We start from the raw sequence: 24,891 nt of genomic DNA, 5'->3' as shown, positions 1-24,891 counted from the left end.
CCACCCCTCAGGCTGGTCCAGGCTAGGGCTTCGGTCCTCCACTCCCAGTCCTGCCCAGCAGCCTTCCCCGCGGGCCCCTCCTCCCCGGGCTCTAGACATACGGGGACCAGTGGCTGTGGGACTATTTTAAGTCCATCTTGGCCCACCCTCCCCTGAGAGCTGGAGAGTTTGCTGCTGGCCACCTGCGGCTGCCTGTCGGCCTGGAATGCAGACTGGCAGTTGGCCGGGCGGGGGTGGGGAGTGACTGTTATAAAGCCGGTGCCGGGGCAGAGGCAGCCATCCTCCTCGGGAGCCTGCCACAGTCCCCAGCTCCGCAGCCATGTCCACCCACCGCCTGGTGATGGTCCGGCACGGCGAGAGCACCTGGAACCAGGAGAACCGCTTCTGCGGCTGGTTCGACGCGGAGCTGAGTGAGAAGGGAGCCGAGGAGGCCCGGCGGGGCGCCCAGGCCGTCAAGGACGCCCAGATGGAGTTCGATATCTGCTACACGTCTGTGCTGAAGCGGGCCATCCGCACGCTCTGGTTCATCCTGGAGGGCACCGACCAGATGTGGCTGCCCGTGGTGCGCACCTGGCGCCTCAACGAGCGGCACTACGGCGGCCTGACCGGCCTCAACAAGGCGGAGACGGCCGCCAAGCACGGCGAGGAGCAGGTGAAGATCTGGAGGCGCTCCTTCGACATCCCGCCGCCCCCCATGGACGAGAAGCACCCCTACTACAACGTCATCAGCAAGGTCAGCCGCTCGGGGCGCCGAGGGCAGGCCCGGGGTCAGGGGCCTTGGGGAGGGGCGGCGGGTGGGGGGCCGACGGCCGGGATGTGAGCTGCGCCCTGCACACCCCAGGAGCGCCGGTACGCAGGCCTGAAGCCTGGGGAGCTGCCCACCTGTGAGAGCCTCAAGGACACCATCGCCCGGGCCCTGCCCTTCTGGAACGAGGAGATCGTCCCCCAGATCAAGGCCAGCAAAAGGGTGCTCATTGCCGCTCACGGGAACAGCCTGCGGGGCATCGTCAAGCACCTGGAAGGTGAGGCCCCATGTGGGCATGGGTGGGGGAGGGAGAGTGACACCGGGCCCTGAGCCTGCCCAGCTCGTGTTTCTGCAGGTGCCCGCGGCCTGGCTGGGAGCTCTCAGGCCTCAGGGCCCAGGGAGGGGTTTTCCAACGGCGCTGGACGGGGAGGGTTGGACACACCATGTAGGAGACAGCTTTGTGGTATTTTGGTTTCATTTCTGTGCATGTCCTGGGACACGGTGTCATTTCCTTCTGAAGCCTGAAGGTGGAAAGGCTTCCCACTCTGACCAGGCAGGCCCTGCGCGGGCTGAGACCCCGGGCCCCCAGCTTCCTGGACATGAGCCCTGGGCAGGTGGGTGCTGGGGTGGCATCTTGCCCAGGCGCACGCTAGGAAAAGCAGGGCCTTCTGGCTCCAAACCCTGCTTTGCCGGGTGTCCCTGATCCAGTCGTGTCACTTGCTGGGCCTCAGCCACCCTCTGGGGCAACACCTGGCACTGTGGCTGCTCATGAGGGCCCAGGGCAAAGCCCCGCCCACTCAGGCAGAGGTGGGCCATTCAGAAGGGTGCAGGGGTGCCCAGCCTGGAAACCCCAGGCTCACAGCCAGGCTCCCGACGCAGCGCATGGCGGCTCCTCCGGGCGTCCCTGACAGGACCCGGCCCTCCGGAATTTCAGGCAGTGGGACAGTCTGTCAGCCTCTGATCCTTCGAGTTTGGGCTCAAGAAGAGAGGAAGGCAGGTGGGGTGGTGGGCCGCTGCCCCAGCAGACAGGCCGGCCGGAGGCCTAGCCAGCTCCTGTTCTGCCTGGGATGCCAGGGGGGCAGACCCCTCAGTGGGCACTGAGCCTAGCAGGCAGGCAGACGGGGCCTCCTCGTGCCAGCAGGCTGGGAGCATGCCGGGGTCTCCATGCTGGGAACCCGCTCCTCACTTCCTGGGAGTGGAAATACCAAAGGGCGAGCTATTCTAGGTGGGAGCAGTTGGGTCGAGTTTCCTCAGAAAACAGCCTTCCACCTGGCAGAACCTCTGCCCACTGTGGCCCCAGTGACCCCCTGCTGTTCCTCACCCACCCTGTCACCCACCCTGTTGGGTAGCAGCACCACTGCTCCCCTGCTCGGGAAGCCCCAGCTTAGCACTCCCCGGAAACAAATGGCTAATGTCCCAACTGAACCAAGCATCGGCCGTCTGGTCAGTCCACACTGGGCCGAGACCAGGCGCTGGCCCAGGACACAGCCCTTGGTTTTGCCGGCTATTTCTGTAGCCTCTCTGACCTTCTCAGGCACACTCTCCAGCCCTGCGGTTGGCAGGGAGGCCGTGTCTGCCGACCAGCCCTGGCTCAGAAAGGTCAGCGGCTGGTGGACAGGCCGGGAGGGTTGAGGCTGTTGGTTCCTCCCGTCCAGGGATGTCGGACCAGGCGATCATGGATCTGAACCTGCCCACGGGGATCCCCATCGTGTACGAGCTGGACAACGCCCTGAAGCCCACCAAGCCCATGAAGTTCCTGGGTGATGAGGAAACCGTTCGCAAGGCCATGGAGGCTGTGGCTGCCCAGGGCAAGGCCAAGTGAAGCGTCGCTCTGGCAATAAAGGCTCCTCCCCCACCTCGTGTCCACGTGCCCCGCGCTCACTCGGGGCCGAAATGCACACATGCTGTGTGGGAACCTGACCCCATCCCTGGCCGGGAGGTGGCTCTAACAAGTCCCTGTGGGGGCTCCCAAAGCAAAAAACCCGCTTGTCACTTGGCTCCAGGCGGCTGAGTGACCTGGCCCGCTCCCTTCAGACGCTTGTCCTCTGCGGTCCACAAGTCCCCCTGCCTGGGGACATGCCAGCAGATGGCCTCAAAATTGGGGACCTGACTCGGGGCCTCCACAGTCATCTTTGTGGGAGAGAAATCAAGGCCTGCATGCAACCTGGCCTGCCAAAAGGCACACAGGACGGCCACCTGCCTCCACCCTGGCCTCCTCAGCACAGCCTCCTCCCAGAGCACACAGGGAAGTAGGCCCTCCCCGTGTCACCGGGTGCCAGGCGCCTCACTGCACACACATACTTGCACATGCACACACACAGCCCCACCTGGGCACAGGCCTGTAGAGGGGACAAGGCAGGCCTCTACCCGCCCAGTGAACAGTGCAGGAGGCTCACACCTTAATCTTATTTTGTTTTTTATTGATGAGAGAGAGAGAGAGAGAGAGAGAGAGAGAGAGAGAGAGAGAGAGAGAGAGAGAGAGAGAAACATTGGTCACATCTTAATCTTTATGCCTCGTTCAGGTGGCTGTAGCCAGCAGCCTGAGGTGCACACGCACTCCCAGACACCAGGAGGGTGGGTCTCACCCGGGGCCGCCAGGCTGTCAGGGCATCAGAGCTGGGGCCTGGGTGGGCAATGCTGACTTCACGAATGGGGGGGGGGTCTGGGACGGGGAGACGGCTGGTGCCCCCACAGGGCCAGCAGGCAAGAGCTGAGCACAGATGTGTTTGCCGCTGCGCCCAGGGACTCAGGGGCCTTGTCGTCCCACCCCCATGCCCAGAGCCAGGCAGGGGACAGAGGAGCAGGACCCAGACCAGCTTCTGCCACCAGAGCTGCCGGAACCAACTGGACATGAGCCGCTGAGTCCACGGCTCCCTCACCACCCCTCCGAGCTGCAGGGAACAGGAAAGGCAGAGGCCCCTGTGCGAGGCGGCTAGAAGCGTGTGGGAACCACCGGGTTATTGCTGCATCTGCGGCCACGCCGGAAAGGGGGGAGGGCTCAGTGTCACGCCGCCACCTCCAGCAGCGAGGCCACATGGGCGGGAGGAGGCACAGGCAGCCTCACTCGATGAGCTCCACGTAGTTGGCAGGGAACATGCCGAAGTGGCCGTCAGGCCCGTAGCCGCGCCACCAGCCTTCGTCGATCACCTCGATGCCCGTGATGAGGTTCTCGGGGTCGAAGGAGATCTCGGTCTCATCGGCTGAAAGGAGGGGAGGCAGGAGCTGCACTGGGAGCCCAGGCCCAGGCACAGCCACCGTCCAGACACTGTGCCAGGGGCCTCTCCCCACACACCTTCCCTGGGGCCCGGACCAGCCCAAGGCTGAGATAGCACTTCCTCCAGCACATCTGCCCGCTCCCCGAGGCCACCCCAGAGCCACCCCCTCAGCTCCACCACGAAGCTGGACAGGGAGCCACGCTGTGGTGAGGAGCTGCCAGTACCCAGAGGCCTGCTCTGCGCCCTCCTATATCCCCACCCCCCGGGGCTGCCCGAGGAGCCTGTGGTGGTAGGTTTGGCACGTACCTGCCTGGTAGTCGTACAGAGCCCGGGCACACAGCCCCTTCCCGCTCAGCCCGGGGGCGTGGTCCAGGTGCACAGAGCCAGGGTCCTGCTGCTCCCCCTGACGGACCGGAAGGAAGTCAGGGTCCTGGCTCCCCCACGTGCTCCCCACCCAGAACCGCCCATGTGCCGGCACACGCCACACGCCACACGACTTATTGCACACGCGGCTCCACATTTAAACAAGGTGGTGAGCCCCCAGGTGTGGCTGGGGAGGCTGTCTCAGGGCCCAGGCCCTCGCAGCCCTGACCCAGCTGCAGGGCACCCACCACGGGGGGCTCCTCGTAAAGGGTCTCCTGCTCTGGTGGCTCCTCGTACACGGCCTCCTCCTCTGCCTGCACCGGGCACGCAGGGGCACTGGGCGCCGGCTGCTCACTGACACCTGCAAGAGCGGTGCAGCCGGCTCGGACCGGGAGGGAGAGGACACCCCGTCTCCCCAAACCTCCTCCTCCCCCCCGGGGTGGGCGAGAGCCTTGCCTGCGCTGGGCCTGGAGGCGGCGTGTGCCCTCTCCCCGCTGGGCGGGCTCTCTGGCTGGGGGAGCTGCCTCTGTAGGAAGGGGCTCCGCAGTTTGCCTGCAAATGGACGGTGAACCGACTCAAGCGGGAGGAGAGCACAACCCTGCCCTCTCCGAGCCCTGCCCACCCACCAGGAGTGAACGGGACTCTCTCCCAGTAGCCCCCGGGGCATGTGCAGTGTGGGAGAGGAGAGCAGACTGGAGGACTAGTCCTGTGTCCTTTCCGGGCCAGAGAGGTGACTGTGTGGGCCCCTGGGACCCAGCTGACAGCCAGTGTGACCTCTGCCAGGGCTCTCGGGGCCAGGGCTTCCCATCCTCTCCTCCAGGCCTGGCTCAGCAGGAGGTCAGGGCAGACACTGTCCTCACACACAGGCGCTCCTGGCCCACTCGTCCCTGCACGCCCTCCCCTAGCCCTGCTCAGGGCAGGGCCAGGCACAGAGAAGTCTCACCTGGCTGGGGGCTGGAGGTGGGTGCGGTAGACACGGCTCTCTCCTTCTGCATGAACATCTCCCGAGGTGACTGATGACCAGGCTCCTGGGGACACGCATGGCCCCAGGGTGAGCGGGAACCGTGAGCCTGCCCGCCTCCCACAGCGCTGGGGCTCACAGCCTCCCAGGACGGGGTGAGGTGTGCCCACACGTCCCAGGATCCCACCTGCAGAGCAGCTCACAGTGGACGGCCTCCACCCAGTGTGGGACGGGCCCTCCAATGTGAGCACCCCTCACCTGCTCCTCTCTGCTCCTCTCAACCACTTCCTGCTGCTCATATTTCCTGTTGGGAGGGCAGAGGGCAGCGCTGAGTCTCTGCCCTTTGACCCCGGGCAACCCCATCGCCCCGCGGCTCACCTCTGCCTGGCCTCCTGGCCCTGCTGCTGGTAGCGCTGCTCCCGGAGGGCGGCCTCCCGCAGCTCCCGCTCCCGGCGCTCCTGCTCCAGCTGCTGCCGCTCCTGCTCCGCCCGCCGCTTCTCCTGGGCCCGCCGCTGCTCCTCCTCCTCCTGCAGGGAGTGTGTCAGCCCGACCAGCACAGCTCTAGCCTCCTTCCCGAACCCACTAGCCCTGGGGCCATCTGTGCATTGGCACCGACAAGAACTTCGCACAGTTTTTGGTTTCATTTGTCTTTATTGTTGAAAGTATTACAGACGTGCCCTCTTTGTCCCCCGCGCTCCAGTCCCCCTGGCCTTCACCACACCACGCCTGGCCCACGTGCTTCTAGGAGCTGGTTATGAGAAAACCGGCAGAGCGCGCCGTGCTCACTCCACGCCTGGCACACACCGGACGCTCCACAGACGCCCAATCGCCGCGCTGGCAGACTCACCTCCGCTTGGGCCCAGAAGCTGTCTTTGCCGAACCTCCTGATCTCTGACACGGCGTTGGTTTTCTGGTACACGGAGCCCTGGGGGCAGGGCGAGGGCAAGGCCAGTCAGGCGGCACCCAGCAGACACAGTGTCCCCGGCCAGTGCCTGAAGGAGGCCTGGACACTGCTAAGCAGGGGGTGCAGCCCACAGCAGGGCGGGTCTCTGGCTGCACCAGCCCTCTGGGTGAAACCAGGGTAGGTTGAGGGCTTACCTCTGGCCAGGGGCCATTCCTGCGAGGATGGCTCCCCAGCGCAGACAGCTGACCACCATGGCAGGCCCACCACATCCCCATGGACCCCCACCCAGCACCAAGGCCACAGGCCCACAGGCATCTGCCCGACTAGGAGGGGCCTGCCCTGTCTGCCCCTTGTTCCCCCATGGTGGCCACCACATGGGGCACACTGGTGCTGTGGCCTTGAGACCAGGCAGGCAGGAGGAGACAGCCCGAGGGGTCAGGTGCCGAGGCCGAGGCAGCGTCTGGTCACTGGGAATGCCCCCACCTGCAGCCCTGGCCCAACTCACCACTGGGGCCTGGGGGCCCGTGTCCTGGAAGCGGCTACTCTCCTTGTGGAACGTGTAGTTGGCGCCAGAGGCCCTGGCCACCTTCTGCATGATGCACTCAGGCTCCACGTCCTCCTCGGCCCTCGCATTGATGGTCACGTGGGCGCCCTACAGTGAGGACAGCTGCTGCAGCTCCAGGGCGGAATGCACGCCTGTCTGCAGGCTGGGACCTGTCTTGCTCGTGCGGGAGGCCCTTGTGGCCAGAGCGTGTCCTGTGGCTCAGCCTTGAGCAGATGGCTCAGACATCAGAGGGTTCTTTCTGCACGTCTATCAGGGCTGGTGTCCATGGGACACCAGCCCTGATAGACGTGCAGAAACCAGCACATATCTCCTACACGGCCACCGACTACGGAGGGGCCAGGCTATGGCCTCTGCCTGCCACCAAACACCCAGTGACTCTCTCTTCCAGCTCCTAGCTGGAGAAATGGAGACACAGCTGAGGCAGTGTTGACAGAACTGGAAATCAAAGTCCCAGTCTCCTTGACAGTGACCAAGGAAACGCAGTCACCTGACCCTCAGAAACAAATGCGTTTGAAACCATAGAGGTTCCATTTATGACTGACACACAGACACAGATGGAAACAGTCATGGGGGACATGTGTGGGCACTGCAATCCCCGCCTCCTCAGATCCCTGCAACACGCCCAGGTCCCGTTCACAGCACTCAGGAGGCCGGCAGGAGCAAGACCTGCCAGGACCAGCTCCCGCCCGCACGGTGCTCCCGCCCGCAGTGCTCCTCGCCGTCCTCGGCCCCGCCTCCCCTGAAGACACCCCAGGCCCTCGCTGAGCAGCCTCGGTCACACCCTGAGACTCAGACAGAGCAGGACGTGGGCACACCCCCCACTCTGGCTGTGGGTCCCATTGCGCCTTCCACACACCTGGGGCCTGAGGAACGGGGGCCCTGCCCTGCAGGGGCAGGCTCACCTTCAGGAAGCTGGCCATGGTGCTGACGTGGTTGGCACACACGCCCTTCCGCACATCGTTCACGCCTTCGCCTGTCTGCAACACAACACGCCCAGCATGACCCACCTGTTCCCTAGAGCCACCGCCCTCTAGGGACTTGGGGGCTCTTGGGGCAGCTTCCACTGCGGGGCACTGAACATCCGCATCCCCCCAAGTCCCACCCTGCCCTCCCAGAGCCTCCCAGCCTCTCCGAGCCTCAGCTCCCAGGGCAGAGAACAGGTGCCTGGGGCTGCTGGCACTTCATTCTGCAGGAGCGATTCTGGGCTGGAGGGAGTGAGGGCCTCTGGGCCACAGTGAGCTGGCCCTCTGCTCCAGGCACTCGGAGCAGGAGGGAGAGCACGTCCTCCTCACACCCAGGCGAGCCCGAGCCCAGGGGTCACATACCCAGTTGATGAGGACAAACTTGGGCAGTCCAGAGTTGGGGTCCTTCACCCTGCAGAACGCGTACATCACCTTCCCACTGCTGAGCTCCTCCACCACCTCCTCCAGGCCCCCCTCTGCAGCAGGCACAGGGGGGTCACAGGCAGCAGGCACCCCGCCCACCAGCACCCACCCACCAGGAAAGGAAGGCCAAGCTGCCTCCTGCATCAGAGCGAGATCCTGGTCTGAAGGGCCAGCAGGCCGATGCAGGACTGGGCTGAGGAGACACCAGTGACTTTTATCGCACTAGCGTAAACACCCCTTTGTAAAGTAGAAACGAGCCCTGGCTGGTGTGGCTCAGCAGCTGGGAGTGCCAGCCTGTGCACTGAATGGTCACATATCTGACTCCTGGTCAAGGGCATGTACCTGTGTAGCAGTTCAATCTGCAGCCCTGGTCTGGGTTTGTACAGGAGGCAACCCACCGATGAGTTTCTCTCTGTTTCTCCCCGTACCTCCCTCCTTTCCTGGACCTCACAAAGGGCCCTGCCCACGTGGCTGCAAAGGGCCACCTGGAGGGCTGTGAGCAGACAGACCGCCCTCAAGGCTCCGCTCTGAGATGCTCACAGGAAGTGACAGGGCAGAAGGGCTGCCCGGGATGTTCTCTCTGGACCTCGAGGCCGAGGCCCACCATGTGCCAGGATTTGGCTCTCACCCGCCTTGCACACCTCCCGACTGTGAAGAGGGGCTCAACCGCTAAACTGCAGCTGTCGCCTGTGGCACCCCAGCGCCATGGGCACCCAGCGCAGGAGGCCACCACAGTGGCAGTCCTTCTAGAAAGAGCCCGTGGCCGTGGGGAAGGTGCTGGAGAGAGCGCGGGACTCTCTACCAACAAACCCTCAGAACCAGCCGCTGGGGACAAAGTTGTGCCTGGCCCAGGTCGGGGAGCTGGCCTTGAGCACACGAAGCCTGGCACCTCCGGGGGCTGCAGCTCGTTCCGCTCCCACCGGCTCCAGCCAGGGGAGACCTCCTTACAGACCGCCCACCTACCGCATGCCAGCAGCACTTTTCCGGTCACCCCGACCCATCAGATGGGGCGGAGGGAAAAGTGCGTCTGCCCCTCCGAGCCCGGGCCCCTGAGCTCTCTCAGCTACAACACAGGGCAGCCCTGCCGGCAGCTCAGGCCGAGAACATGGAAGAGGGCTTACTTTCACTTGGCAACCCCCAAAATCCCCATCCTGCCTGATCAGGGGCCAGAGAACTCCTCAGCACTGCCTGCCGAGCCCTCCTCCTCCTGGGAGGGCTGAGATACCACCGGGGCTGGGGCCCTGACAGCCACTCTCCCTCCACTGCCTCACCCTCCCTCCGGGACCCCCTGGCCATACTTACCCCCGGTGCCAGCCACGCGGATGTCATTGCTGTTGCCTTCGTAGGTAAAGAGAGCCCTGAAACAGAGCAGGGGGCGCTGTAGACAGCCGTGGGCACTGTCTGCCCTCATCCCCGACAGCTCAGCACGACAGTCTCTGTGGGCCAGCACGGGCCCCACCGTGACCCACTGTGCCTGCCCGAGTGCACCTTCTCAGCTCCGAACTGCAACAACGCTGGCCTGCCTGACCACAGGGCATGTGGTGACAGACCGAAGATGGGAGCATCCACCCACCCTGAGGAAGCCGAGGCTACGGTGTCATGGCAGCCTCTGACACTTGCACGCGTGAAGTACCCCCTGGCTGCCAGGTGTGTGAATTTGAAGAGACAGACACCAGCACATTCCTGAACCCAAAGCATAGAGAAGCAGGAAGGAAGAACTAGCATGTCTGCCCGCAGGGTGATGCAGCAGGTCCGTCTGGGTTGGGACTCCCCTCACAAAAACGTGCAGCACCAGAAACCAGAGGGGTCATGACTCGGCATGGCACCGGTCCTCAGGGGACAGGCTCCTTGTGGGGCAAGATCTAGACAAACCAGAGTCTTCAAGATTTGGGCTTAATAACATGTAATAATAATAGGATAGAGGGTAAATTTTACTCAATGAGGGATATTTATGGAAGGCTCCGGAGCCAGCTGGATGGACTGTGCGCCAGGGCAAACAGTCTGAGGGAAGGAACCAAGTCAGCTCCCGCTCGGCTCCCCACAGCCTTGCGAACGCCACTGGGCAGAGCTGCCTCAACCCAAGAAAGTGGAGGAAACGAAATTCGATCTAGGCCCAGTGGATCTGGTTGACAGGGAGGACAGGCTGCCAGGAAGGAACAAAGCTTCCTAGGAGAGGAGAGAGAATATGGGAGGAGAGAAACAGAGACAAAGAAGACCTGGGAGGTGGTAGACCTCCAGAACATTCTGGAAGAGGCGGCTTCCCGGCCACGCAGCCACCAGCACCAACTCTGTAGGAGCACAGCTCCAGGCTGTGCTGTGGAACAGCAAGTCAAAGGGTCTAGCACGTCCTCTCCATCGGAGGAGAACTCCCTTCCCCCTAAGGCCACCGAAATCAGGGGGACAGACCAGCAGCAGGGACAGCGATGGCCGCCCAGCGGGCTCTTCCAAGAAGGGACAGCAGTTCCCAGGAGCCAGGCTCCGTGTCCACCCTGTCCTCTGGCCTCACTGCTTCCCACCCTGGGCCCCAGCCTTAGCCATTCTCGGATGTTCCAGTTCAGAGGCTCATTCCCACATTCCATCAGGTCCCCCTTCTTTCTGATGAACATGAAGAGGGTTCCCGGCCTGCTCATGGCACATGAAGCGTGGGGCACTGACACCTTATAACCCAGCCCTTCCTTCCAAACACACATAGGACCTGCTGCTGCTGGTATGGGAACGGAGCCACAAGAAAGCCTCAGAAAGGGGCACACAGCAGCACGGGCACTGCCAGGAGGAGGTGATCCAGGCTGTGATCTGGGGAGAACGAACAGGGAGAACCGAGAGCCGAGGAGCAGAGCTGACATCCCCACAGGCCTCAGGCCTGGCCCAGGGTCCCCCAGTCTGTGAACCACGCCGGAGACCGCCTCTTCTTGCTCGGATACTACTTTCCTGTCTCCCTCATTCCACCCTCCTCCCGAGCACTGACCACACCACAGCCCTGCACCCAGGACAGTCAGGGCCCACCTGCCGCTTCTGGAAGAGAGAAAGGCCACACAAAACCAGTGAGATGCCTGGATGGGTCTGGAGAATTTGGGAAAATGGGACCAAAGCCAGGGCCGAGGCAGTGAGGAAGCCCTGCAAGAAGGCCACTGGGGAGCTAAGAACCACTTTGGGGGGGGGGGGCCCTGGGATGATGTGGAAGGGGGTGCTCCCAGCAGAAGAGGCAGCCTCTGAGGAGGGACTGGCCTGCAAGTCTGAGGAAGAGAAAAAGAGGTGTATAGTGTGTTCAACGAAAGGGCCCTGGGAGTGGAGGCCAGGAGCTGGGCAGTCAGGGTCTGTCAGCCAGGCTGGAGACTGGGCTTTATTTAATGAGCAACCGGAAGTCACTGCAGGGAAGCAACTTCAGCGAGTGGGGACTTGCCACACAGTATCTGTTGACAATGAGGGCAGAGGCCAGGGGCAGCCACTGGAGCCCAATGGGTGGGGGTGTGGGGTGTTGGGGGTGAGGAGGCTGGCGAGATGGATGGGCTCTGACTGATTAGAAGAGGAAGCTTGGCACTCTCAGGGGTGGGGCAGGGGGGTAGCAGGCAGCTCTAGGAAGAAGCTCAAGGAAAGGCTAAAACATGGGAGGCCTGGAGAGGGATCCCTGAACTGCATCATCTCCAAAGCAGGGGCAGGCGCTGAGAAGACGGAGGACAGAGACCTGGAAGGCCCATAGGACACCCGAGAGTCCTTTAGGTAAATCAGACAGGGCTGCACCCGAGCGCAAAGGAGCAAAGCCCTAACCGGGAAGACCAGCGAGGGCTGCAGTCAGGCTGTGTGAAGCCACTTTGCTGGGCACCAGGTGGGGCAGTGAGGAGGAAGCAGCACGTGACAGGTGGAGACCGGTCTAGCAGCACGCTACACCCAGCGGGCCTCCCCGAAGAGGGGCCTCTTAGCATCCGCAGCTGGCATTCTAACCGGATCTACCCAGAACCAGTCCGGGAAACAGTGTAAGCCGGGAGGGGGGGGGGGGGGGCTGCCCAGTCACCCAGAGCCTCGGACCAGGCTTCCAGGGGCCATGAAGCCCCAGCCTCAGGAGTTGCCGCCTCGCAGAGGAAGTCACCGGAGGTGGAGGGTGGGGGGTGAGGGGTGGGGATGGGGGGTGAGCAGAATGGCAGCAGCACCGACAGGCAGTCCTCTCCCCTGGGCTCGCACAGGAAGGGTCTCCTTGCAGAAAGGGAGGTGCTGACACCTACGTGCACAGAGCAGGGACCCAACCCCCGATCTCCCTGTTTGACGCCTTCGAGCAGGGCTCCGGTCCCGCCGGGCCGCCAGCCGCTCTCGGAGGCCGGTCGGGGACTCAGCATTTGCAAGAAGCCGGGCGTGGCTTCCGCTTTCTCAGGGGCTGGGAGGTCCCGGCTGCAAAGCAGAACCCGGCGCAGCCCGAGCGCAGCCAGCGCGGAGTCCGGCCGGAGAGCTAGGCCGAGGGGAGGGGAGGGAGGGTGGGGAGAACCAGGCGCACGCAGCGGGCTCGGGCCGGACCACCTCCGGGCGCGGCGCAGGTGCGGGTGCCCAGGTGAGCCCACCCACCCGCGCGGCTCCGCCCCGGCTCCCGCCCGGGCCCGGCCCTGCGCCCACCAGTCGGTCGGGGACTTCTCGGCGACCACGCGCGCGTAGGCCTCCTGCAGCGCCGGCCCGTTCCGGCTCAGGTTCGCAGCCATGGCCCGGCTCGTCCCAGCGCAGCCGCTTCCGGGCCCGCCCCGCCCCCGCGGCCGGAAGCCCGCCCATCCCGCTGGAAAGCCCCGCCCCAGCGGGGAAGTGGGCGGGGCCGCGCGACTCTGGGGGCGCGGCCCCACTTCCTAACAGCGTGGGGGGCGGGGGGGGGGGCGGGAGTGTTAACACTTCTACGTGGGCACTTGCGGGGCGGCGGGGGGTGGGGGGGGGCGGGGTACAGGCATTCAGACCAAAGCAACCAATCAGAAAGGGTAGCTGTGTGTTCAAAGTATGCATCCACAGAAACACAGTGACTACGAAACTCATTTTCCTGAAACCACCAGGATTGCATCTTCGGGCCCCACCTGGCCTCAGTAGTACAGAGATAGAGAAAAGGAACCATTGCCCTAAAAAGAAACCGAGTTTATGCCGCATGGGAAGTGGAGGCCAGTGAACAAATGCCTAACAGCTTGAGAGATTAAGAAAACCTCACTGAGTCCCTGTAGGTTTGAACAGAGGCAGGAGGAGGGCAGACTGCAGACCTAGCCTTGGTCTGGGACTCAGGCCTTCTGGGGGCAGTGGCTGCAGGGCCTCCTCTTTTAGGGCTGAGTGCAGCCACCATCCAGGACAAGATGGCTCACAGGAGGGTGAAGGCCCTCCCGCCACCTACCCTCTTGCCTTGAGGGTCTCTTGCTTCTCAGGTCTTGCCTGAAGCCTCAGACCAGCTTCCTGCTGTCAAGTGTGGGCTCCCAGGAGCCAGCAGAAACCGCAAGGAGGAACAGGACATACAGGCAGTGGGGGAATCACAACTTTGCTGCCATTTTAACCCCAAAATGTCAGCAAATCTATCAGTCCTTCCTGCTTCAGAATGAAGGCCTTCACTGCTGGGCACCTGACTCGGATGCGGAAATGACCACACAAACCCTTGCCCTGAAGAAGGTGGGGAGTGGAGGTCTGGGAGAAGGGGTGAAAGGAAGGGGACATTTTAAGAAGACTTAAGAAGCTGCTATATAGTCTGATAGGTTTTGCAGATTCTTTATAGTTTTATGATTTTATTAGTAAGCCTGTCAACAGGGAGAAACCTGGGTGGTAGGGACGGCAAGGCCAGCACTCCTGCCGTTATGGGCGCTGGCTGCCTTCCCTCCACTTCCAGAGGACCCACATTCATGACTAGCTCTAATCCAGGCCCAGCTTTGTCCAGCACTGCTGGGGAGGAAGTGTGTGCTACAGTGATAAAAGGCACGGGAAGGAGGGTCTGGGGGCAGGAGAGACCAGGGGGTCCATGCTGATCTTGAGGTTTCCTTGCCTCCCTTTGGGTACCACAGGCAGACCTCCAGCCAGGAGGCCTACTTAAGGAAACTGTCTCTTGAATTTCACAGACAGAAACTTGCCCCCTTAAGCATCTGCAGTGAGGTGGTGGGACAGTTTCAGCTCTGAGCTGTAAGGCCGGGGATGTTTGCATCAACACTTTATCCCTGGTCAGGAGGTTGTGACCTTTTGCCATATTCTTTTAAGTTCCTGGAGCCTGACAGAGGATCACAATCTAAGCGCTATTCCCCAAACCCAGGTGCTTCCGGCCCTAGTTAATAGTCACTTGTTCACGGTGGATCAATTGCTTAAGGTCATGTATCTCCCTGATGTCTCTGGTTTGTATAGAGGAATAATAAACCCAGAGGAAAAAATAAACCCAGAGGAAAAAAAGCCACATTACCTCCCAGTTGGCTTTCTGGATCTGCTGTCCAATCGCCCACCTGGGTCACACCTTGGAAACGGGATGTCTGCACACAGGGGTTACATGGGAGCTCCACAGCAGCAATTTGCACTTGGGATCCTAAAGGGCTGATTTCACTTTCTCCACCATGTCTCCAACGGAAACAGCAGGTGAGGGGAATTTTGAAGGAACTCAGGAAATTCACCACCTTCTGGGAGTCCTATTACACTGTTACATGCCTGCAGAACTCCTGGCCTGAGGTCTGTGGTACCCAAAGGGAGGCAAGGAAGCCTACAGATCAGCATGGACCCCCAGTCTCAATACCAGGTCGGGCTGGGATTTCCCCTCTGATCCTGACTTCTCTCTGAAACATGCACCTGCCCCACTTCCTATGCTTATGACACTTGGCTAAGATGCAGTGACCACTGTCTGATAGCCTTCCCACGGGTCATGCTAATGTCATTTTCCTGTCTATGAAGATTTTACATTTTTAAAAATATATTTTATTTTTTACATAGAGGAAAGGAGAGGGAGAGTTAGAAACATTGATCAGCTGCCTCCTGCACACCCCCCACTGGGTATGTGTCCGCAACCAAGGTGCGTGCCCTTGACTGGAATCGAACCCGGGACCCTTCAGTCTGCAGGCTGACGCTCTATCCACTGAGCCAAACCGGTTTCGGTAGATTTAACATTTTGTTTTAAGCAAAGACCAAAGGGGTGGCAAAAAGACAAAAATTAAAAAGGCAATCTTCACCATGGTTACAGGGCCCTAGTCCCCCCAAAGTAGCTTATGGTATCAGATGTGTTTCTGAATGGTGACGCCCCTAAAGGAAATGCAGACGGGCCCAGACTGCTGCCCAGGGAGCCTCAGCAATGAAGCTGTGTGACAACTGGAGAGCTCCTGGAGCAGGCTCATCACCTTTCCTCCATCCCACCAGCCTGCACAGGCCCCGCCTGGCCATTTGGGGGCGGAATTTCATGCTTCATCCCTGCTTCTACTCACTCAAGTTACTTCTATGGCTGTCCTGGAGGGGACCACTTAGAAAACACTAGGTCAGATTTGATTTTAGAGATTTGAAACCCTTCAAATTTCCTCTCTTCTCAGTTTTAATTAGAACACTCCGCCTGCCCTTCTATCTAATCTCAAAGCTCTGAACTCTAACAGAATCCTTAAAATGTGTTACCCCAGAAACTATGAGGTGTCCAGCCACTCAACAGGCTGCTGTATTCAAGGTTCCAAAGAACCTGCTACAAGTTTCCATATTTTATGTTTTGCCTGGAAAAAAAGGTAGGCTCAACTGTCAGTTACCATTTCGGGTTATGCGTGAATTACATTTTATTTACATTTAAAAGTCTCTTCCTGCCCCTGTGCTCTGGTCTGTGGGTGGCACACACTGGACTTAGTGTAGGCTCCATGGAGGGAGGGAGGTGGTGAAAAACCTCTTCCCATGGAAAGGCGAAACCCCAGTCTCTCTAGGTCTTACTGCTGTAGACAGTCATCTGGGTGTTCTGTGCTTCCTACCCCGACATTGTTTGCTGCTTCTCGGTGTGAGGGACAATTCCCAATTCCCTGGAGCCTCTGGGATGAGCTGAGACTCCTTGGGATGTGGTCTATGGCAGACAGGTTGTGAGGAAAGCCTGCCCACTCTGGCCTGGATGCCCAGGTTGGCACTGAGTCCGGAAGGTCAGGGCCAGGCTGTGTGGTGCCATGGCCCATGATGCCACTATGAGTGGGCAGGGTAGGGAGGTGACAGCACACTGTCCCCCAGGAGTCCAGCAGTGAGTCAGGTGGAGGGACTGATTCCAGGTAGCGAGGAGGCTGCAGATCTAACGGTGATGACTGCTTTAGCATCAGGATGGATGGGATGGTGTCAAAGCCACGCGGACTGAGCGGCACCAACATGCTGCGCCTGCAGAGGGTGGGACCCTCATTCGCTCGGGGAAGAGATGGCACCCTATGGGAGGTTCAGCCAGGGGCTCAGCTTCTTTTGAGCAGTGTCCCCTGTGCAACCTCCAAGGCATTCACATAGCATATTTTTGTGTCCACTCTCTCGCCAGTTTGTTGTATCTGGAAGAAAAAAGCAGAGGAATGATGTGCTTATTCAAAATGGTCACTTCATTCAATGTTGAGGAGAGAACAGAACTAATGCAGGACGCTGCTGCTGGCAAACATGGAGGACTACGGACAAAGCTGCCTGGAACGAGGCTATGGCTTAGAGCCTCCTCACGTGAGGAGTCCTGATGCTCTCCATAACCGCCTGTTGTGGAAGATGTGGCAATGCACCGGCCATCTCTCTTCCTCTCTCCTGTCCCACAACACAACGAGGAGGGTCAGGAAAGGGGCTGCCCGGTCAGAGTGCAGGACGCAGGCCTTGGAGCCTGGCCACCAGAGAGCGAGTCGTGCCTGCCATACTGCAGGCCTGGTGCCCATGGAAGGCTATGTAAGTACGCGGCATGTACGCTTATTCTCATAATCATCATGAGATCTAGTGCCTTGGGGTTGTAAGACAGATTTTTAGTTAGAGAGCAATGAAAAAAAAAACACAAAACACTTCTGGTATTTCTAAAGTATCTCATAAGTGTGAAAATAAGTAAATGCAGTTTGTAATCTAGTCAATTAAAAATGTCTTTGTAATTCTGGAAAACTCAATGAGGGAAATAATGATATCCATACAGCTTTCAAGATTAATGTAAGTTGAAAAAATCACATTCCATTCTAATCTCTTCAGAACTGATAAAGACTCACTGGAGACATTTTTTAAAAGAGCCAGCAATCATCCCACCCTCCTACCACCACACCCTCCTACCTTCACACCGTGCACTGCTCACAGGCCAGGCTCCTGAGGCCAGGTCCTCACCAGGCTGGCCCTTTCTCAGCAGACTGTCAATGCCAGAGGTTTTCCCATGGGGAGGTGAGGGCCCAGTCCTTTCCTCTATCTGCTTCCCCTCAAAGACACCTCCCAGACTACAGTGCAAGTGATTACGCTAGTCTAATGGGTGCAGTTCTACAACTCTGGGTCTGGTCATCAGTGTTTAAACAGAGTTGAGAAGGCAAGGATATACAGTGGGGTAAAGACTGTCATGTTCTGGGCTGCAAACCTTGCACAGCTCCTCCGTTGCCTGGAGGCAGGATGCCTTGGGACAGAGGGAGGTAGAGTAGGTCACCAAACAATGGGTCGGTTGGAGTTGGAGGGAGGTGGTGGTTCACGCTCCGGCCAAGCATGTCCAGGCATTGCACCTGTGCCCTCAGTTTCTTGGAAACCGCTAAACTAGTTTTTGTAATATTTGGGTTGTCATTGTAACTGTCCTAACTCCCTCTTGTGATTCTGAGTATAAATTTGCTCTAACAACTGTCGTCTGCACTGCAGTTCAGCCTTTGCCGCGGTGAAGTGCTGCAACTGGAGTCGCTGTCCAGCTTAATAAAGGCTCATAAATTTTGATATCTGTCTCTGGTGGTCATCTCTTGGGGGTTACCCCACAACAGTCTCTTCAAGAAGTGGTTTTGGCAAAAATGGACAGATACATGCAAAAAAAACCCCCGAAACTAGACCACTTTCTTATACAATATACAAAAATAAACTCCAAATAGATTAAAGACTTAAATGTTAGACTAAAACTATAAAACTCCAAGAAGAAAACAAATGGGAGTATATCAGTGAAGGAAACCATCAACAAAACAAAAAAGCAACCTACTGAATGGGAGAAGATATTTGCTAATGCTACATTAAAATAAGGAACTGGGACAACTTAACACCAAGACACCAAACAATCTAATTTAAAAATGGGCAGAAGCCCTGAATAGACATTCTCCAAAGAGGAATTCAGATGGCCAATAGACATGAAAAGGTGCTCAACATCATTAATCACCAGGGAAATACAAACTAAAACCACAATAAAATTTTGGCTCACACCTGTCAGAATGGCTACCAATAATAATCAATAAAAAGGGCTGGCAAGGTGTGGGGAAAGGGAACCCTCATGTATCGTTGGTAGGACTACAGATTGGTGCAGCCACTATGGAAGAGCATGAGGTTCCTCAAAAATATAAACATAGAGCTACCATATGATCCAGCAATTCCACTTCCGTGTATTAGTATTGAAAATACCAACTCAAGAGGAGATTTGGCCTAAACCGGTTTGGCTCAGTGGATAGAGCGTCGGCCTGTGGACTGAAAGGTCCTGGATTCAATTCCAGTCAAGGGCATGTACCTTGGTTGCGGGCACATCCCCAGTGGGGAGTGTGCAAGAGGCAGCTGATCAATGATTCTCTCTCATCAATGTTTCTAACTCTCCCTCCCTCTTCCTCTCTGCAAAAAAAAAAAAAAAAAAAAAAAAAAAAAAAAAAAAAAAAAAAAATCAATAAAATATATTTAAAATAAATAAATAAATAAGAGATTTGCATCCCTATGCTCATGGCAGCATCTATATATATAGAAAATCCAGCAACCTGAATGCTGTAATGACCAATTACTATGATACCCACTGCGGCCCGTGAACCCAGCCAGATAGTGTGTGGGGTCAGGGGTCAATCTCCTGCAGCCCCTGATTAAGCCTGGATTGGGACAGACTGGCCAGCTAACCTCCCAACAGGCCCAGCCTCGATCTGCCCTGATCTGGACCAGGCCAGCCGACCCTACCCATGCACGAATTTGTGCACTGGGCCTCTATTTAGTTATAAGAGCAAGATATGGAAGCAACCTAAGTATCCATCAATAGATGCCTGGATAAAGAAGGTGTGGTACGTATAAGGAAATATTACTCATCCATAAAAAATAATGAAATCTTGCCATTTGTGACAACATGGATGGACCTGGAGGGTATTACACTAAGTGAATAAGTCAGAGAAAGACAAATACCATATAATCTCAGTTATATGAGGAATCTAAAAAAAATAAAATGAAATAGGGCTGGCCATGAGGGTGACACACTGCTGACTACTGAGCCTCAATCAGACGCCTCCGCCTTACCCTGGCATATCTGAGAAGCCACTGTCCTATGCTATCAAGTTTAGAATGCAATCCAGCATTTTCTTGTCAGATTCTTCTGAGACCATTCTTGGCTGACCATGTCTCGGCTGACCTCAAGGGCAGGCTGGGCATCAAGAGTTTAGGGTGGACCTGTTCTGGGTGGGAAGGGCATGTCCTCCCCTTTCTCCATTAAAATTAAAGTGTTAGCTTTAAAACCTCTTTAAAAAAAAAAAAAGAAGTTTAGGGTGTTGTGGCAGCAGCTGATGAGCTACCAAAGAGGGTGACCTGCTTGTATCTCCTCCCTTTTCTCAGAGCCAAACGTAATGTTCATGAGAGAGTCAGGAGTCTGAGCAAAGGGACACCCCCTGCACCCCCACATGCCCTGGGCAGGGCAGAAAGACGTCTGAGGGAACCTGGTCTGCTAGGAGGCACCAGGTCATGGTGGGTACTGCTGAGGCCCAAAGGAGCCTGAAGAGGACGCGTACTTCTCTCGGTTGGCCTTGTAGGTGTGAGCTATCTCTGGCACCAGAGGGTCGTCAGGGTTGGGCTCGCAGAGCAGGGAGCAGATGGATAAGAGCACTGGGAAGAGAAGAGGAGCTGGGTCAGCCTTGAGGCTGCCTGGTTGCCTGGATCTGGTGAGCCCCCACAACTCAAGCTCTCTTCCATCTGAATTATTCTGCTTGGCACCCCAAAAGTCATGAAAGGATTTGCTCTGCTCATCTATCAGCTGAACCGAGCTGTCCCAGACACAGCTGCTCCAGGCAGGCCCCAGTTGCCACAGATTTTTGGTGTGTATTCCCAGGGGCCTGCTTGCTAATCAGGATATGGGAACTCGGAACATTCTGGAATGGGAGGGGGTGGCAGATTTCCTTCTGTATTCGCCATTCAGCTTGAAAACCTGGCCCTCCAGCTGCCCGTGCCTCCCCTCCCCTCCCCTCAGCTGCCTGTCAGGCTCTGCTGCCCTCTTTGCCTCACACACCCCTCTGCTTATTTCTTGGGCTCTGGGACCCTGCTTCTCTCTGTCTGATTTTTTTTTTTTTTACCATCCCACCCACTCCACTGATAGGACACTCATATCATTTATATTCAGGTTCCGAAGGAATATCTGCATTTCTGAAGCCCCCTGTAGACTGGTCTCTATAACCTCATGTAGGCAACCGAACTCTGTGGACTTGGTCGGGGTGGGAACTGCATCTCCCAATTCCTCCACTAGGAGCTGTGGGAAGCTGCCTGCTGTCTCTGAGCCTCAGTCTCAACCCAGGGATGTGGGGGCAGAAGGGCTGCTGTGAGAGCCACAAGCGTGGGACAGGACCTGTGAGGTTACCTTCCGACACTGTCAGTGATGGAGACCAGTGGGACTGCAGGACGTCGAGACAGATGCTGCCGTTGCTGTGGATGTTGGGGTGGTAAATTTTGGTCGTGAAAGCAACCTGCAGAGACAAGACCTCAAGTGAGACAGGCCACAGGAATGCTCTAGACAGCGTCTGTCTGGAAATGGACCGAGGCAGGAAGAAGAGGCCGATGCTGGCTACACGGTCCTGGGTGAGCTGGGCCCCCACCTTGAACCCTGACGGGACTCAGGTGGGACAGCCGAGGGAAGTCCTAACTCATTCATTTTGATTTTGGGACTGACCCACTTCCCCCAAAGCAGTGAGTGGGCTCTGAGGAGCGACAAGAAGGATGGGAGCCACACTAGAAGTTTCCTAGGTAAGGGGCTTAGGCACCAGTTCTTTTAATCCTTACAAGATGATATGCTTTTATTGATTTTTAGAAAGGAAGGGGAGGAAGAGAGAGAAAGAGAGAGGCATTGATGTGAGAAAGATCGACTGGTTGCCTCCTGCACACACCCTGACCAGGACTGGGTATGGAGCCTGCAACTGAGGTTTGTGCCCTTGAACAGAATCAAGGCTGGCACCCTTCAGTCTTCGAACTGATGCTCTATCCATTGAGCCAAACCGGCTATGGCACCAAGGTTCTAATTTTAAAATAATCAATCTACCAGCTGTGCAGCCAGAAATATAAACAATCTATAATGTGGACCCACACACATTGCTGTGACCGCCCCTGTCCTGGTGGCTCTACCATGAGCACCCAAAACGCACCTCTTCTCCCCAGATTCATGTGCCCACTGCCGTTGCCTTCACCCCATTAGCCTCCACCTCAGCGCACAACTCCTTGGGCCCTTCTGGCCGCCTCCCCACCCTGTGGCCCCTGACCTGCTCAGGACGAGCTTCTTGGCACTGGCCACGAGACAGGACTGTTCCCGTAAGAGGCAGGGCTCCTCTGGGTTGGGCTCTGCCCTGGGCTCTACCTGGTGAGAAATGGGCTCCCCTGCTGGGCCAGGGTGTAGAGAGGACCCTCCCGCCTTCTCCCTCTGGCTGGTGGCGTGGTCCTCCCTCCGAGGCTCATGGCTGGGATGGTGTGTGTGCAGGGAGGTGACTGCCTGGCCCACTGACACTCAGGTCTGAGCCCACAGAGTATGAGCAGCATTCTTGGGCTCCCCTACAGAAACCAGTAGCAACCCCCTTCCCCGCCTGACCTGTTTTCACAGCCCAAACATCCCAGGTCTGTGTCCACCGTCCCTGGGACAGGGCTGAGGACTCCAGGCTGAGATTGAGAGAGACTGCAGAGAAGGGCCAGATGTAGCTACAATCAGACAGAGCACTGCCCCCATGGTGCAGGGTCTCAGGTTTGGGCTGTGACTGTGCAGTTTGCTGCACCACTGACCAGAAGGGCCCCTTCATTACACTCTGACCCAGCCTCACCTTTGGGGGTTTGAACGGATAATCTGTGGGAAAGTGGATGTTCAGGAAGAAAATGCCTCCTTGGTAAGGACTGTCATTCTGGAAGGATGAGACAGGCAGTTAGTGCGCACAGAAGCAAGCGGCAAGGGAGGAAGCATAGAGGTGGCGCTCAGCAGCAACTACCTACCGGGCCGGTGATGGTGGCCTGCCAGCAGAACCCTGCCAAGAAAAAGAAGTGGATGTCAGAGACCCCCCCAAAGTGTCTACTCGACCCCAGGGGCCCCCAGATTCCCAGGAGCTCTGTGCTCACAGTTAGTGGTTATCACCAGGGAAGCTTATCAGTGACCACGACTGATAAATGGACTGCCCACATGGCAAGGCTCCTGTGACCCAGAGCTGGAAAAGAATACTCACAATCATCTCCCACAGGTCTTGCGGACCACTGGGCAGGAGGATCCCTCTGCAGGTCACTCAATTCCTAGAACACAAGGAGCGGCTCAGAGCTGTGTGCGGGAGGCTGTCTGCACCCACACCCCTGGGCCAGCAGTGCCTCCTCCCGGGGAAGGGCGTCCAGGCCCCGGGAACGATTGGCCTGGCAATGAGAACAAGAGACCGAAAGGTCTGCTTGTGGTTGTGAAGAAACTGGTCAAGTGTGTGTCAGCATTTTCCATTTTGTAAGTTGGAAACTGAAATATGAAGAAGCTAAGCTGCCTACCAAGATCACCGAGCTGAGAGGGCAGCGCAAGGAGCTCTGTGTGTGCGCCTCACCCTCAAGCCTACCCTCGCTCACATGCAGGTGAAGGCAGGGTTTTAGCTCTGAGCTCCCGAGGTAATGCACAGAAGCCTTCAGCCCAGAGGAGATGCTCAGTGAAGGACTGGGCTCCTGCACTTCCATCTGGCTCCCCTCCCACCTGACCCACCATGGGGTATGGCAAGGCTCAAGGCTCTGGTGAGAGACTAAGGCCACGAGTCAGTCTGACTGACGCAGCCGCCCGTGTATCTGCAGAGAATTGGGAGTTACACGGCAGCTAGATTCACAATTCCGTTTTCCTGGACTAGCATGAGCATCAAAGCCCAAGCTTCTGGACAGTGACTCTCAAACTGAGCTTGCATGTCCGTGCACGTGTCCTAACCTTCTCCGTCCTCCCAGGTTCCAGATCTGGGCGAACCGCGGAGTTTCCAGTAGGCTCTAACGCCCAGGAAGAAGGCAGAGACCCAGGTCCAGCAGGTTGCAGGGGGACACCCCAGGTCTGGAGAACATGCACAAAGCTCGCACCTGATTGGTGACACTCCTACCTGAACAAGCCTGAAAATAAGCTCAAACACCAAGACCCTCCTGACTCCCGATGTCTGGGGCATGCTGACCATTCTAGTCCCCCCACTCCACACTCTGGCTCTCCTGCCACCTGTATCTACTCCTCCGCCCCCTCCTATACTAACTACACAGGAGTGTTTACACCACAGTGACCAGCAAGCACTACACCATCCAGCCACACTTCATCCCAGAGGGTTGGTTGTAAACACCTCCCGGCTCTCAAGCTTACAGCACACTCAGCGTCCACACCGCCACCGCCAAGGAGAGAGAAGCTGGCTGTCAGGACAACCCTGGAGAGACCAGGGAAGGGCTGAACGCAGGCCCAGCTTCCTATCCCCCCACCTCGCCATGTCCCCCCAGAACGCAGACCCTCTCTGGTGGTGTGGGTAACGGTTACTGGGACCTAATGCTTCTTTAAAGACCGCGTCTTTTTTTTTTTTTTATTATAATATATTGATTTCAGAGACGAAGAGAGATGGAGAGATTGAAACATCAATGATGAGAGAATCGTTGACTGGCTGCCTCCTGCACGACCCCTACTGGGGATCGCGCCCACAACCCGAGCATGTTCCTTTGGTATGCAACCCGGGACCCTTTAGCCCGCAGGCCTAGGCTCTAGACACGGAGCCACACCAGCCAGGGCAAGACCACGAGTCTTGATGAAGTCCAACAGCATCGAGGAGCGTCAGCTGCTAACTGGCATTTAAAGGAAGAACAATGTGATTTCAGAAAAACAAGCCCTCACGTTCCCGCGCTTCCCTAACAGGTGCGGGCCGGCCTTGTTCGGTTCGGCCCCACGCGCCATGCCCGCCCTTATTTTTAAAATTCATTGATGGAGAAGGAGAGAGGAGAGGGAAGGGAACGTGGGGTTGTTGTCCGCTGGTCTGTGCGCTGCTGGTTGGTATGTACGTGCCCTGAGCGGCTCCAACCGCAATCGAGGCGCCCGGGGACCTCAAACCAACGGCGCTACCGGCCCGGCCTGCGCGCGCCGCCCAGGCGGCGGTTCGCTCCCTCCGGGCAGGTGTCGCCGCGCTCGGTGCCCTTCCGACCCGTCCACTCGGGCCTACGACCCGCGGGCGAGTGGGCGCTTGGGACTCGCAAGGAGCCCGAGGACCAAAGGGCTCCTTACCTTCTTGATCCGCTTCAGAGCCATCCTCTCCCCGCTGCTGGGGACCAGGCTGCTGCCGGTCCAGGGCGGCCAGAGGCTGCCCGCTGCCGGCTCCGCCGCCGCGCAGCGCCGCTAGGGGAACGGCCGCCTGCGCGTGCGCGCCGCGGGGCACTGTGGGCCGGCGTGCGGAGGCGCGGGGAGCGAGCGGCGCGGTCCCGAGGCCCGGATGTCGCC

General features: G+C 58.3%; 3 protein-coding genes across 6 annotated transcripts; 1 reads left to right on the top strand and 2 right to left on the bottom strand.

The window, feature by feature from the left end:
* The first annotated feature begins 154 nt into the window (after positions 1–154).
* PGAM2 (phosphoglycerate mutase 2) lies at positions 155–2,600 on the top strand. The gene is made up of 3 exons (XM_084897578.1): positions 155–733; positions 842–1,022; positions 2,401–2,600. The coding sequence occupies exons 1-3, from the start codon at positions 320–322 to the stop codon at positions 2,565–2,567; spliced, it is 762 nt and encodes a 253-aa protein (XP_084753704.1). The 5' UTR covers positions 155–319; the 3' UTR covers positions 2,568–2,600.
* Positions 2,601–3,181: 581 nt separating this feature from the next.
* DBNL (drebrin like) lies at positions 3,182–12,888 on the bottom strand. 2 transcript variants are annotated; one of them, XM_084896457.1, is made up of 13 exons: positions 12,738–12,888; positions 9,441–9,496; positions 8,079–8,191; positions 7,656–7,730; positions 6,694–6,840; positions 6,132–6,209; positions 5,663–5,811; positions 5,543–5,591; positions 5,267–5,351; positions 4,780–4,875; positions 4,572–4,684; positions 4,267–4,363; positions 3,182–3,945 (listed from the first exon to the last, which is right to left on the bottom strand). In XM_084896457.1, the coding sequence occupies exons 1-13, from the start codon at positions 12,818–12,820 to the stop codon at positions 3,806–3,808; spliced, it is 1,281 nt and encodes a 426-aa protein (XP_084752583.1). In that variant the 5' UTR covers positions 12,821–12,888; the 3' UTR covers positions 3,182–3,805. The 2 variants fall into 2 exon arrangements, with proteins under 2 accessions (XP_084752583.1, XP_084752584.1); XM_084896458.1 differs by having other exon boundaries at positions 5,543–5,588.
* A 2,940-nt stretch (positions 12,889–15,828) lies between these two features.
* On the bottom strand, positions 15,829–24,833 carry UBE2D4 (ubiquitin conjugating enzyme E2 D4). Of its 3 annotated transcripts, XM_084896316.1 has the most exons (7): positions 24,679–24,832; positions 22,649–22,712; positions 22,422–22,453; positions 22,256–22,333; positions 20,815–20,920; positions 19,976–20,069; positions 15,829–16,591 (listed from the first exon to the last, which is right to left on the bottom strand). In XM_084896316.1, exons 1-7 carry the CDS (start codon positions 24,700–24,702, stop codon positions 16,546–16,548), a joined length of 444 nt encoding a protein of 147 aa, XP_084752442.1. In that variant the 5' UTR covers positions 24,703–24,832; the 3' UTR covers positions 15,829–16,545. The 3 variants fall into 3 exon arrangements, with proteins under 3 accessions (XP_084752442.1, XP_084752443.1, XP_084752444.1); XM_084896317.1 differs by lacking the exon at positions 19,976–20,069 and having other exon boundaries at positions 24,679–24,833; XM_084896318.1 differs by lacking the exon at positions 22,256–22,333 and having other exon boundaries at positions 24,679–24,833.
* Between the last annotated feature and the right edge of the window lie 58 nt (positions 24,834–24,891).

This window comes from Pipistrellus hanaki, assembly GCF_964339955.1.
Source record: "Pipistrellus hanaki genome assembly, chromosome: 10".
Lineage (NCBI taxonomy): Eukaryota > Metazoa > Chordata > Mammalia > Chiroptera > Vespertilionidae > Pipistrellus > Pipistrellus hanaki.
Note: the sequence above shows the minus strand (reverse complement) of the source record. Positions and strands in the feature narration are given on the sequence as shown.

Excerpts from the sequence above, each read along its gene's own strand:
- PGAM2 (XM_084897578.1), top strand. The coding sequence starts at position 320 with ATGTCCACCCACCGCCTGGTGATGGTCCGGCACGGCGAGAGCACCTGG. Across the intron at positions 734-841 it reads ACTACAACGTCATCAGCAAG|GAGCGCCGGTACGCAGGCCT; the intron begins GTCAGCCGCTCG and ends TGCACACCCCAG. Across the intron at positions 1,023-2,400 it reads CATCGTCAAGCACCTGGAAG|GGATGTCGGACCAGGCGATC; the intron begins GTGAGGCCCCAT and ends CCTCCCGTCCAG.
- UBE2D4 (XM_084896316.1), bottom strand. The coding sequence starts at position 24,702 with ATGGCTCTGAAGCGGATCAAGAAG. Across the intron at positions 22,713-24,678 it reads CTCTGAAGCGGATCAAGAAG|GAATTGAGTGACCTGCAGAG; the intron begins GTAAGGAGCCCT and ends CTTGTGTTCTAG. Across the intron at positions 22,454-22,648 it reads AAGACCTGTGGGAGATGATT|GGTTCTGCTGGCAGGCCACC; the intron begins GTGAGTATTCTT and ends TTTTCTTGGCAG.
- DBNL (XM_084896457.1), bottom strand. The coding sequence starts at position 12,820 with ATGGCTGCGAACCTGAGCCGGAACGGGCCGGCGCTGCAGGAGGCCTAC. Across the intron at positions 6,210-6,693 it reads CGGGCCCCCAGGCCCCAGTG|GGCTCCGTGTACCAGAAAAC; the intron begins GTGAGTTGGGCC and ends CCCTGCCCCCAG. Across the intron at positions 4,364-4,571 it reads TTTACGAGGAGCCCCCCGTG|GGGGAGCAGCAGGACCCTGG; the intron begins GTGGGTGCCCTG and ends CCGGTCCGTCAG.